The following is a 14373-nucleotide window of genomic DNA, read 5'->3' as shown; positions in this document are numbered from 1 at the left end:
CTACTTCAAATCTTAAGACATGACACTTTATCAAAATTTACAAGTTAGTAGACTTAGTTTTTACTCAACCTCTGGTTTTGATACTTGGGGACTAAGTACGAATACTTGCATATTAATAGCTAAAAAGCTACATTAAAAGGGTCAAATCTTGATACCTAAAGACCAAGTATCAAGACTTGTTGCACTGCACTAATTGTTTTTTTTTTTTTTTTGTGAGTCGCTTTAATTCATAGAAGGCCAGTTTTATATTTCCAACACCACCAAACATCTTCGTATTGAATTGAAATGCTTTTAAAATATTTTCAAACATTGTAATTACCTCAAACTTGATTTGGTGAATTTTATTGAAGAACAAATTATAAGTGTTAACTATATGTATTGACTATTGATAACATCTTTTGTTCGTACGGATCATAAATAGATAAGCAGTAATACAAATAAACTTCAACAAGAATCAAAGATAGAAGAATAATCCTCGTGAAAACCGAATGGATTTTACATTTATTGTAAATAAAAAAACTTGCGGCAACAAGGGTTTAAAGAATCTTCAAAACTTGGGAAAAAATGATCAAGTTATGAAATTAGGATAATAAATTCTAGATATAAACAAAGTAACAAGAATTGACTGAAAAGATGATATGGAGTAATGGAACCGATTTAAATTAATAACTGCTCAAAAAATTAATAAAATGTTCAAATTTTAATTTTGGTCCATATTTTATATTAGAATTTAAAGTTTATCTTTATACTTTATTTTTTAAACATAGTTTGATACCTTAATATTTAGAATCTGATTAGTTATTTATATTTTAAAAAAAAGGCCTTTAAGTGATTCTGCGTGTCTTTTGTTTTACCTATAAGATAATGGTAAAATTTTAATATTAACCTCTCTACTTTGTTAAAGTTTAGCATTTAGTTTATATTATAAATTTAATAAATAATTAAAATACAGTTATAATTAAAAATTGAATCTAACGAAAACGGGCAAAAGATTCTAGTTTTTCCTTAATCTTGTAATTCAAATGAATTTATTTGATGAAACAAGATAAATTGTATACAGTTTAAGCATTTATACTAATTATAAAATTCTTAATGAAATTAGTGTCTTTAATTGAGAAGAAAAAACAAAACAAGATTTTATAAATAGTCTACTTTTACTTCTTTCCCGTGTGCCGCAATCTAATTTTACATTATTTTTGTCATGATTACACGCCAATATTTTACATGATTCTGTACCAAAGTCACGTGTGTCATAGTTTTTAGTGTTATTAACATTAATTAAAACTTAAATAAAATAATATCCATGACAATGCATATTGTTGTCAATAGAGTAAAAAAGTTGCGTGATCGACAGCGATGAACAAATTAAAAACCAGGATTGGATAAGGGATTGACTTCCAGCTGGGCTCCAGCACACCCTGCCACTGTCTGTCCTGGCAAGAATCGCCTAGAAATATTAATTTAACTAAAAAATCAAAACTTGTGTAAAAATGGGTTTTTTCCTTTTGGAAAGTAAAAATGGTTTCTTGTTGTTTTTGAAGGTCAAACAAAACGTCTCTCTCAGATCCAAAATTCTCAACGCATCCGTGTTTTTTGGATTTCTAAATTTATAAAGAAAAATAGGATGTGAGAGAGAGATTTAGGGGGTTTTCTTTAAATGGAAAGGATTTAATATTCTATCTTTATCTTTCCCATAATTTAGTGGGACCCTTTTACTCCAACCGTGGAAAGGAGATAATGTGCACAATTTGGGAGGGGGTGGGGATAGGGGGGATGGATGGGGTTGCCTTTAGGACATATGGCATCTGTAATGGCTCTTCATTGGTTACTTTGGTATATTTGGAATCGAGGAATTTGTGGGAAAAAACCATTTTCAAAGTTAGAAACTGAAAGCCCGATGAATGCAGTGACAACAATAGAAACAGAAAAACCAAAACATACAAACAAACAAACAAAGCAAAAAAAACTAGGCACAGCCTGTTTCCATCTGCCCCCTTCTATGGTACTACCTTATATCATTGAAGGGTTTTAGCCTCTTTTCTTTACAATCTTCTATTCAGAAGAGAGAGAGCCTTCTTTTTTCTTTCTTTCTTTCTTTTTCTTTCTATTATTGTGTTGTAAAGGAGGAGGCTCTTTTGGAGGAGGTGGGGGACTTTTAGAAGATGATAAGATGGTGGATATATGCTTTGCAATTAGCGGAGCTGCTTGTTAGTTCTTTGGTGCATGTGCTATATGGGTTGTATATCTTTAGCACGGCCGTTGCTGGGGATCTTTCCCAGGCTTTAACTGATCGCTTTTTTAAGCCTAATGCAAATATAGAGGTCAAAAGCGAGGATCCCAGTGGGACCAATGTTGATGATCTGCCTCCTATTGTATTGGTTCATGGCATTTTTGGATTTGGCAAAGGAGTATGCTTTTATTGATCTCTTCGTCATTCCTTCCCCCCCCCCCCCCAATATTCATTAATATGGGATTCTAGTTTTAAGCTAGATCTTTTATCTATTGTTTGGCAGAAATTAGGAGGTTTTTCATATTTTGCTGGGGCAGAGAAGAAAGATGAGAGAGTTCTTGTGCCTGATTTGGGATCTCTTACCGGCATATACGATAGGTTGGCCTCTTATACCATGAATTCCTGCCATTTGGTTTTGCTTTTTTTGTGTTTTTCATATGGGATTTGATTGGTTTCAGGGCGCGTGAATTGTTCTATTATTTGAAAGGAGGACAAGTTGATTATGGTGAAGAACATAGCAAGGCTTATGGGCACTCGCAGTTTGGACGAATTTATGAACAAGGCAAGCATTAAGTTTCCCAGATTTTTATTTGACTATGATTGCTCTGTGTCTCTGTTTTAAATGGTCGAAACTGCATTCGATTACTGTGATGCAGGGAATTACCCACAATGGGATGAAGATCACCCTATTCACTTTGTTGGCCATTCGGCTGGTGCACAGGTCGTGCGTGTCTTGCAGCAGATGCTTGCTGATAAGGTATGTAAATTTCCCATTCATATGAAGAACAATCCTTCATCCACTTTATTCTACTCATTGTATGTTTTTCTCCCCAGAAATTCAAAGGATACGAGGATACCTCTGAGAACTGGGTTTTAAGCATAACATCCTTATCGGGGGCTTTCAATGGCACTACTAGAACTTATTTCGACGGCATGCAGTAGGTTCCCTTTACACCATCTTCTTTGGCTTCAAAGCTTTTAATCATTGGTAGTATTAAGTTGCAGGTGATAACACATGTTGGTTGGTGTGATTTTCAGGCCAGACGATGGGAAAACGATGAAACCTCTAAGTCTGCTTCAACTATGTCGGATTGGAGTTATAATTTATGATTGGTTAGATATCCCGTGGCTAAAGGATTATTACAATTTCGGGTTCGATCATTTCAACATGTCAAGGAAAAAATTGGGTGCTTGGGGTCTAGTTGAATGCCTGTTGGGGAATGCAGGGCCGTTTGCTACAGGAGATTGGATTCTTACTGATCTTACAATTCAAGGGTCAATGGGAATGAATAGCCATCTCCAAACCTTTCCCAATACATTCTATTTCAGCTACGCAACCAAGCGTACAACCAAGATCCTGGGCGTAACAGTCCCTTCCGGCATTCTTGGTATACACCCATTGCTTTTTATACGAGTACTACAGATGAGCCAATGGCGTCATCCGCCTGATGTTCCTCCCCCTTACAAAGGCTACAGGTGCGCTCTATACCACATTATATTGTTACATCAACATTTCTAAAAATTACAAGTTTTAACATTGATTTGAAATCATGGTTTTAAGATAACAATGATTATAGAGTAGTGGTGCCTTAAAGAAATGAGTACTTGCAGGGATGAGGATTGGCAGGAGAATGATGGAGCTCTGAACACAATATCAATGACTCATCCACGTCTCCCAATTGAGCACCCAAGCCGTTTGGTTGTCAATGATTCTGATTGCCTGCCTTTGCAGCCAGGCATATGGTTAGTTTTATAATTATTCATTCCTATTCCATTATCAATCATTAACTTCCCATTATAATATGTTTCTTTTTTAACAACTTGCTTTCATTGGATAAAGTGATTTCCACATGATGAGATAGGGTCTATATTCCATGCACGTGAACCAATTAGTGGTATTAAGTTAATAATACTATTTTATATTATTTAATGCAGGTATTATAAGATTGTAGAGGCAGATCACATATTGTTCATAGTGAATAGGGAAAGAGCAGGCGTCCAATTTGATCTGATATATGACAGCATATTTGAGCGTTGCAGAAAGCATGTGTTTAGAAAGACTCCACAAATATTACCCAATCAAGCTCCCTAAATAATAGTCTTAGCACCCTCTTATTTACTAATTCAATGTTTGCAGTTGGTAGAGAAAATCCATCATAACCCCGCCCCCCCCGACCTTACTCCCCTGCTGTCAATGTAAATTATTTCCTTCTCATTTCTGTTTTTCCTCTTACCACTTTCACTCCTTTGTAGTTTTATGAGGGACATCACAAGATGTAGTTTATGTATCACTCTTGTTTTCTTAGATGTATTTTGGAAGACATTCATTCTCCTTTTATGTTTTATTCCTTACACTTTTATTTACTTTTAGAATTTAACGCTCTTGACCTATGAAAATGTGGGCAACTTCTAGATTATGATAAGATTATGGGTGAGAAGAATTATATAACAATTTATTAAAATTAATATAAAACATAAAATGTTATTTTAGTTAAAATGGTAAAATTGAGACACTTATTATAATGTTTTGTCCAAATTTCATAACTATTTATTATAGAAACATTAAAAGTAATAAATACCTTCAAAATAATATTTATTCTTATAAAATGAAGGGTATTTGGTAATTTTCTAATATTGTTGAGGTTTAGTTGATGGGTGACACCACCTCGACGGCCTCTTATTAGTTGAATGAAATGAATCAATTTAACCCTTGTACTATTAAAAAGAATAAACTAAGGTTAAATTTCAAATAAGTTAACATTTATTGTTTAAAAGAGTTATATTTTGAAAGCTTTTTATGATTCTACATATGAAATATTTTGGTTGGAGTTGATTTGTAAATGAAAAAATAACATTTTCATATAATTTTGTAAATAGTAAATTTTAACTCTATTCTAATTTTGTTCCTTTTAATAGTATATGGATTAAATTGATTTATTTAATAATAAAATGACTAATTTAATCTGGTCCTTACAATAGAAGGACTTCTCAAGTGCTTTTACCTCTGTTAATATATAGTATAGATACTCTTAAGTTTGATACTTACTAGTTTTATTAAGTCGGGTTAATTACATAATTCACACTCTTTTACTTAAAATTTTAATGTTAAGTTTAAGAAATTTCCATTTACATCCCTCGTTTATTTTTGTTTATCAATTTATACACGAGATTAACAGTGTCAAATGATGAAATGTGTCCAAATTTATGCATATTGAATAAATCAAAATGACACCAGCATTGTATGTATACCATTTTTATTACATGTTTTGAACACGTTACTCATTTGATTAACAGTGCTAGTCTACAGAATGAAATCGAAATTTTGATTATAATTTGGGTACCAAATGCAAAATTAACCCTTTTAAGTTTTAACCATTAAGATTACTTGCTGGAAACTATAGCAAATAATGTTCACTTCAGCTAATTCTTGGCGCCGGGAAAATCCAAAGCTTCGAAGTTCTTTGAATATATTGGAAAGTCTGGACTACTTTGTACCATATTTTATCTTCTGAAAAACTAGTTTGTGACTTGTATAACGCACAGTTTATAATTTTTTGGCAAAAAAAACATAATTTTACTTATTTCTATAACTATATAGAATAATTTTATATAAATAATAAATGTGATTTTATTTTAAGAAAAATAAAATAAATTTATATAAAGTATCTAATTATATCTTTTTTTTTTCTAATGTTTAAAACGAGAAACTTGACAGTAAACATCTCCTCTTGCAAGACATTTACCGACAAGTCTCTCGATTTAGGCATAAAAGTCTCTAATGGTCACATGTAAATATTCTAGGCTATAATCCTCTACTAATTGACATGCCTTAAGGTAACCTTTCGCCGTAAAAGCTCCTTCTACAGTGGCACCAATGTTCACTCTTAAACTATCTTTTGAACTATTATAAAATGTTTGAAGTTGGAGCAAATCCTGGAGACTATAATATGGGCATTTCCTAAGGAGCCTTTTGAAGCGCTCCCATGCCTTATATAAGGTATCTGTTGGGGATAAACTCGTGTAAGCAACAAACAAGAAAAATAACAAATAAATTAAAAAGATCGAACACAAAAGTTTTACGTGAAAAACCCTCTCCGAAGAAGATAAAAAACCACGAATAAAGATAATTTCACCTCAGCAAAAACCAATAGTACAAAGATGGAGAAAAAAACTAAATTGCGAAACTCGAAAATAAGAACCCTCAAAACTTAAGCACAAAATTTCTTGAAAACTTGTAAAAGCTAATAATAATATTAAAATAATCTTCACTAATTAGAGTTCGACTGGGACAAATAATCAGAATTTGACTGGAAGAAGAAAATCGAGAAAATTGCATGACATGTTGTGATGTCGCCACATCCCCTACTGTGTCGTCACAACATCGTTTCTGCTTTTAACATCCCCAAAATTTTTGGAGTTTGGAACTGTGACAAATAAATGATAAATCAGTCAAAATTTGATAAAGCCAGAAAAATATGCATATTAAAATAAATAAATCTGGGGTATTGACTAAATTATAAGAGAGTGAAAAATATTGGGGCCAAAGTGAGAAAATTTAAAGTTAAAATGATTAAATGGAATTGAAGCAAAAAAAGAGGAGGGACTAGAGGGGAAAATTTACTAAAAGAAAGGATGAATCATCTATGGCATTGTAGAAAAGTGAAGGGGTAAAAATAATAATTATTGGAGAAGATAATTATAGAGACTTAATGATTAAAGATTAAAATTGGTGGCAAAAACATGATGGGAGGGTGAAAGTGTAAATAATTAATTTAAAATATATTTTGATTAGATTTTTATATAGAAAAGTCTACATAAATTGAGAGAAATGAAGGGAAAAGGGCTATAAATCAGCCATCACCCCATGGTTGTCACATTACCCTCCATGCTATTAATTTAAGTGTTATTTTTCTTTTAATTTAATCATTTTTACCATTTCTTAACCAATTGAGCTCCAATCTTCAAAATTTCTACATAAGTAGTAGATGAAATTAATAGAAAAGAGTACTAGCTACATCAATTTCATAAGATAAGCAACAATGGATGTCTTAAAGGAGAGAGAAAATAAGGGATTGTAAAGAATACAAGCAATTGAAGTACGTACTTCAATGTTTCTATTTTATTTAATTTAAACCAAGTTTAGAGTATACTAAATTGATCTAATTAATTGTGAATGTGCAAATAATATGTATGAATTTAAATTAGTACAATGAAGTAGTAGGAAAGTGATTAAATTGTAAAGTGTACAAAAGTTTATGTGTGAGAAATAATGTTGTGTTAGAAAGTTTAAAATGAACTATTGAGTGGTAGTGAATTAGTTACAAAATGATTTTATAGTGAAATTATATTAGATGATGAATTCTTATGATAATAAGGATTAAATTGTAAAAGTTGTGAAATTTATAATTGAAATAAGAGAAGTTATTTTAAAGCTATATGTTGATGATAAGTGAGATATAAGGATTAAATTGAATGAAAAATTAAAAGTACAATGGTTATGTGTGACTAAATGAAAATTAATCCAAAGAATCTTGAAAAAGTAAATATTAGCACCAAATAGTTTTGGATGCAAGAGTGGTTTCACTTTGAAAATTCACCAAAATTGTTTCAAATTAGACGTTAAATCAAATATGGAATTAAAGATTATTGAGTCTAATTTCACATAGAAAAAAAAAAAAGTAATGAAATTGTAGATTGTGAGATATAATAATTTATGTGACACAAGGTCGAATGATTTCAAGCTTTCCTATGATAAATTTGAAAATTGTTATAAATTGTACAAAATTTTTAGAAGATGAAATTTATATGGATAAAATCTTAATGAGTCTAATTTGAAGGAAATAAATAGTATCTTAATAGATTTTTAGTGAAGAAGGTTTAGTGTTGTCTAGCAAGAGAACATGGGAAGATTTAAAGAATAAATTTTTGTATCAATTGGCTTAAATAAAATTCAAAAATTTTATTATTGAAACTTCATCAAGTCTAGTTTTAAGAAAAAGACATAACTTCATTCGAATCTTGTAGGCCGAGATATAAATATTTTAGTGATTGCCACTCAATGGACAACTTTCATAAGAGTATATGTGAGATTAGAGAAACCTTAATTAATGTCAAACTAGGCATGGTATGTTAAGAGTCAGATTTTAATAAATATATAAATAAACATTAAGGATGTGGATTGGAGTGGTGGAGGAGGAAAATATTTGGAGATTTATTGTAATATCCTAAATCGAGTCTAGTAGTTTGAGTATATTTTTCGGGTTTCAAGTGTGAATTTAGGAATTTATCGGGTTAATAGTAATTTTAATTTAATTTAGGAGGTCAATTTCATCTAAAATAAATTAAACAATAATCCAAAAAAATAAAAATATTTTTGGAAAAATAATTTTAAAGTAATTAAATAATTATTAGTGAAAATAATTAATTTGGGTTGAAAATAATTTTTAAAATAATTTTTATTGGGGGTTAATTTGAGTTAAATTTAAATATTAATTAAATTAGATTTAATTTTAAAATAATGGAAATTTTGGAGTATTTATTTGGGAAATAAGCCTTTAAGTTCGAAATTTTGGAGGGAAAGGATCAATTGGTAAAGTAAGGGAAATGTGAGAGTGGCCATTGGGCAAATTTCCCCATTTTCAAATTTATGGTGGTTTGTTTTAGTTTTAAACCCAATGCATCTAGTCTACTTTTCACACTATTTACATCAGATTATAGAGCTATAAAATTCGTTTCCTTTGCATGGTTTTTAAGATCTATCATCAAAGAATAGATTTAACAAATTTTCTTCTCAAAATACTCTCTTTTCACTTGAAATTATTTACAAAAGTAGCAAAAAATATTTTGAAATTTCTCAAGATTCTTGAATCAAGATTTTCAACCAAAGGATTTAGAACGAATCAAAGGTAATTATTATTTCTAAACTTATTTGTATGATGATTAGAAACATATTTACATGATTTGAGTGATAATTACATGATTTTTATTAATGCCATCTTCTTTAAAAGCTTAAGGTGCTTTAATGGTGGATCTTGAATTTTGAGAGGAAATCCACAAATCAATGGATATTCCAACTCAAAATGGATCAATTAGAAGGTTTGTTTATCTTATTTGTCAAGATTAAACATGTTTTGTAAGGTAATTTAAAGAAATTCAAAATTCATCATCTTCATGAACCGACTTTTTGGATTTAGTACACGTTTTAGATATGTTAATCGGACATTGTAGAACTTCCGGGACTTAGTTTAATTTTAGTTGTAATTGGAATTGGACATTGGACATTTTTTATTTTGGATGGTTTTATAATATCATATATGCATGTTTGATTTTGATTATTGAATAACTTATGGTGTATTGTTGTTTGATAACCTGGTGATTGATAACACGGTGTGTGAGGCATGATGTTTACACTAAACATTGTTTAAATGAAGCTTCCATGGAGTGGTTTTGTAACACCCCTTACCCAAGACCGTTGCCGGAGTCGAGCACAAGGTGTTATCTGACTTAACTTACTAGTTTGGAGCATACAAATTTGCTTTTAAAATTAATTCACTCACGTTCAACCAATATGTCCCTAAAAAGGACCCTCGAGACCCTAAAACATGCAACGAAAATGGTTCGGGTCCAAACCGGGAACATTAAAAATTTTCTGAATACTTAAACAAATCAAAATAATTTATTTCACTATTCATAATAAAATTGTCCACCTGCGTAATAGTCACTAATTTAATTATAACGCGAGCTACGAAAATCAAAATTTAGATCATTTTTCCTGAAACTAGACTCATATATCTTCTTATCACAAAATTTTCAGAATTTTTGGGTTAGCCAAATAGTACAGTTTATTTGTTAAATTCTCCCCTGTTTCACTGTCTGACGATTCTGATCTCTATTCACTAAAAATAAATTATCTCATTGTACGGGCTTCATATGATACTTTTGCTTGTTTCTATTGAAAATAGACTCAATAAGAAATCTATAAATATAAATTATAACTCATAATTATTTTTGTAAAATTTTTAATGATTTTCTAAAGTCAGAACAGGGGACTTCAAAAACCATTCTGACCATGTCTCACTAAAATTCAAATATCTCAAAATATAAAATTGCTTTGCCTACACCGTTTCTTTCATATGAAAATAGACGCGATAAGATTTAATTATATATCTTATTCACTCTCTAATTCCATTTCTAATATCCTTGGTGATTTTTCAAAATCACATCAATGCTGCTGTCCAAAAACTATTCCATTGCAAATTTTTACTCTTTTATAATTTCTTTGTATTAACTATCATTTAAGCATACATAACATTAAAACATGTTCTTAAATAGCCATTTCAATAGCTAATCATTAAGGAATATTTACATGCTATTCATTAGCCATATCATAAGGACACACACACAAAAATAACTAAGTCCCCTATACATGCCATAACTTAATCGTTCGAATCATAAAATACAAAGACGTCTGTTGATAGTGTGAAACGATCTTCGATGCCCTTACGATCCCTGAATTGGCTTGGAGATACTATAAAAAACGAAGGAAAATAAAGGAGTAAGTGTAAAGCTTAGTAAGTTTACAAGCAAATAAATAACAACATTTATCATAAATAATTATACTCATAAATTATCATCAAGTATCCTGATCTTTACTTCTTCTTTACTTACTCTCTTACTTGTTTACTTAAATAACTCATGATTGTAACTTACCACTTCCTTGCTAAAATTTCTTTCTCAACTGATAACTGAGATATTCTTAACCCTTATAACTCAGCTAAATCTATTTATTATGCTTTTACCTGAACTTTCATGTAACATAGTCTATTTACTAGCCCGTTGAACCACTTGGAATACTAAGGATACTCGGGTCTAGTCTCCTGTCTAATAATAATATGCCAAAACGATGTCCCAAACATGGTCTTACATAGGATGTTTCCTGTATTGCCAATGCCATATCCCAGATATGGTCTTACATGGCAGTTCTACTATCAGTGCCCATGCCATGTCCCAGACATGGTCTTACAGGGGACCTCTCATCTCGGTGCCAATTACATGGGACCTCTCATAACCTCAATAATGTCAATGCCATGTCCTAGACATGGTCTTACATGGGATCTCATTCCCTTAATGTCATGACATTTGTATCCGATACATTCCTAATGTTTCAACGAGACTTTTTAACACTGATTCTCTATCATTTCATACTTGAGTCAACATTAAATAATTTCATAAAATAAGTACATAATTGATTGAAAAAAACAAAATTAATAACAGTTATTGAAATATTACATTTATTTACCGTAAACTTACCTCGGTACAAAATATGATCAAATCTAGCAACTTAGGCCTCAACCTTTTTCTTTCCCCGGTCTAACTCCAGATTTCGTTCTTCTTGGTCTATAATAGAAAAATTAGCTTATTTAATACTCACATTCATCAAAACAGTCCTTGACTCGAACTTTGGCAAAATTATGATTTTGCCCCTAAACTTTTGCATATTTACACTTTTCCCCAAAGCTCGAAAATTAAACTTCATCCCTTATTCTTATGTTTTATGACATGCTGAACATTTTTCCCTTCTATGGCAACATCAAATTCCCACTCTAAAATTTACTTATGAACATTAGGTATTTTTACTAATTATGTCGTTTTACTCGTTTTCAGTTAAAATCGTCTACCAAAAGTTGTTTAACATAATTTCAAGCTTTATATTCTACCATAAAACATCAAAATAAACACATTTCACCTATGGGTATTTTTCCAAATATGAACCCTAACATGAATTAATGGTAGAATAAGCTAAATCGAGCTACGAGGACTCAAAAAACGTAAAAAAAACATAAAAAACGGGGATTGGATGCACTTACTATGAGCTTGAGAAAGTGAAGAAACCCTAGCTATGGAGTCTCTTGAAATTCGGCCCTTATGGAAAAGATGAGCATATTTTGCCATCTTTTTCCCTTTTAATTCTTTTTATTACCAAATGACTAAAATGCCCTTCATTAAAACTTTAGTTATTTTTATCTATGCATGCCCATTTTTGTCCATGAAAATCTAATGGTCTAATTACCATTTAAGGATCTCGACTTCAATTATGCACTTCAATTAAATCCTTTATCATCTAAAGCTCATATTTACCCACTTTTGCAATTAAACCCTAATATGCAATTCAGACCTGCAATCGTTGAAATTTCTTATCGGTATTCTAACGCGTGCATCCAATCAATTGGTAAATCATAAAAATTAATCACAATAAACTTTTCTATCTCAAATTCGTGGTTTCGCAACCACTATTTCGTTTAGGCCTTATTTCAGGATGTTACAGGTTTACGAGTGACTAAGGTACACCACTTGTTTGAATTAACCGGTGGGGTGATATGTAGGAAATTGAATGTTTAATTCTATTTAATTGAGGCTTAATTGGTGTTAATAAATTCAACTGAAGATGTATGAATATGTGTGATATGTAATTGTAGCAAAAAAAGGGTTTAATTGGCCATTAAGAAATCAAATTTTTCGCACAAAAAAACTGCAGTGGATTGTTAGTGGTTTGAATTTTGGTCTTGTTAAATTGGTTCTCTAGTCCGTGTAAATTACAAATTAGTCTTGTAACTTGATAAGTCTAATTAGAGCATTAAATGATAAGGAAACTTGATAAAATTTTAGGATTAGACTTGTAATTGATAAAATTTGTTAGAAACACACTCAATTTAATATTTGGGTATAGTACTGATAGTTTGAAATTGTTATGATTTAGCCCTTAATGATAAAACTTGAATTAGACATAGAAAAATAAACTTGGATTAAGCTAAAATTTTTAGGGTTTACATAAATTGACTAAAAGAGGGTTGGTAAATGTTTTTGTCTAAATTCAGGTTAGTTTAACCATAGGTGGTAAAATGACAAAAATGCACTTAGGTTAAATTACTTATAAAAATTTTAAAATTGGTTCACAAACTGCTTCCGTATTAATAAATAACTAATAAATTGATAAGATTGCGCTGCTATAAGGTCGGGGTGTGTCTTGGGAGGTCGTTAGCCAGGGAGTTGCTTAGGTGGCTAATGTAACGCTTTGAATTCGGACTGGTCCGTCCCGATCGGGTTTGGGTGTCACAATTATAATACTAAGAAATTGTTACAAAGGATGGTTTTTTAAAATCATAAATGAAGTGTAAATGTTTTAATTAAACACAAAGTAAGTGACTGATATAAAATGAATTACGAAGACCCTAATTGACAAGTTGATTTTAATTATTACTAATAATAATGAAAGTAAGAAAGGATAAACTAATTTAAAGCAAGTCCTCTAAAGGATTTATTTGTAAAATGTTGATAATTGTGTTAATTTATCAAATTTGGAATTAATGGCATGATCATAAGGTTCAATTAGAGAATATCATATGTTTAAGAATAAGTGATTGGGTAATGATTTTGGATAATAAATTTAGTATGTTTTAAGGCTAAAAATAAAAGGTAAAATATAAAAGGATTACATTGGTAAATTAAATCAAGCTGAAAATGAAACACAAAATGTCAATTTGGTATCGATACCAAGCAAAAAGGATCGACAATTTAAGATAAGTATCGATACCTTGTGTTATGTATCAATACATTCGGTATTTATTTTGAATTTTTCAATTTTGCTATATCGATACCTAAGCTATAGTATCGATATCTTAGTGGTGGTATTGATACTTGGGCCCTGTTTTGTGTAAAATGTGATTCTGAAACAAAATTTTACAAAAGAATTTCACATGGTGTGGTCTGATATTGTTGTATTATGGAAATAACACAATCATAAATTTAAATATGATCGGACAATAAATCAGATTAAAAAATTTATCCAAGAATTCGCTAGCACTCAAATGTGACATTCCTATTTTTGACTCGATAGTCGAGTTGGGTATAAGAGTGTTACACTACTTCTCTCTTATTTCATTCTCACGTTGTCTTGATTTTGCATGGCTTCTCGTCGCTACATCGCTTTCAGTGTTTTCTTAATTTGTCTGAAATGTGAGGTATGCTCCACAAATCTCCACATTGACTCGTACTTCCCTAATGTCTTCTTTGCAGAGCCCACCACAAGCCTATCTTAAACTTTGCAAGATATTAATTGAGTCCAAGTTATGCTTGAACTTTGAAAC

General features: G+C 30.8%; 1 protein-coding gene across 1 annotated transcript; it reads left to right on the top strand.

Annotated features, from left to right (window-relative positions):
• Nucleotides 1-1822: 1822 nt before the first annotated feature.
• On the top strand, nt 1823-4575 carry LOC105785810 (uncharacterized). Its single transcript, XM_012611976.2, has 8 exons — nt 1823-2408; nt 2514-2608; nt 2689-2792; nt 2887-2987; nt 3065-3168; nt 3269-3706; nt 3842-3973; nt 4166-4575. Exons 1-8 carry the CDS (start codon nt 2163-2165, stop codon nt 4320-4322), a joined length of 1377 nt encoding a protein of 458 aa, XP_012467430.1. The 5' UTR covers nt 1823-2162; the 3' UTR covers nt 4323-4575.
• The last annotated feature ends 9798 nt before the right edge of the window (nt 4576-14373 follow it).

Source organism: Gossypium raimondii, chromosome 1 (assembly GCF_025698545.1).
Source record: "Gossypium raimondii isolate GPD5lz chromosome 1, ASM2569854v1, whole genome shotgun sequence".
Taxonomy (NCBI): domain Eukaryota; kingdom Viridiplantae; phylum Streptophyta; class Magnoliopsida; order Malvales; family Malvaceae; genus Gossypium; species Gossypium raimondii.
Note: the sequence above shows the minus strand (reverse complement) of the source record. Positions and strands in the feature narration are given on the sequence as shown.

Excerpts from the sequence above, each read along its gene's own strand:
- LOC105785810 (XM_012611976.2), top strand. The coding sequence starts at position 2,163 with ATGATAAGATGGTGGATATATGCTTTGCAATTAGCGGAGCTGCTTGTT. Across the intron at positions 2,409-2,513 it reads TTTTTGGATTTGGCAAAGGA|AAATTAGGAGGTTTTTCATA; the intron begins GTATGCTTTTAT and ends ATTGTTTGGCAG. Across the intron at positions 2,988-3,064 it reads AGCAGATGCTTGCTGATAAG|AAATTCAAAGGATACGAGGA; the intron begins GTATGTAAATTT and ends TTTTCTCCCCAG.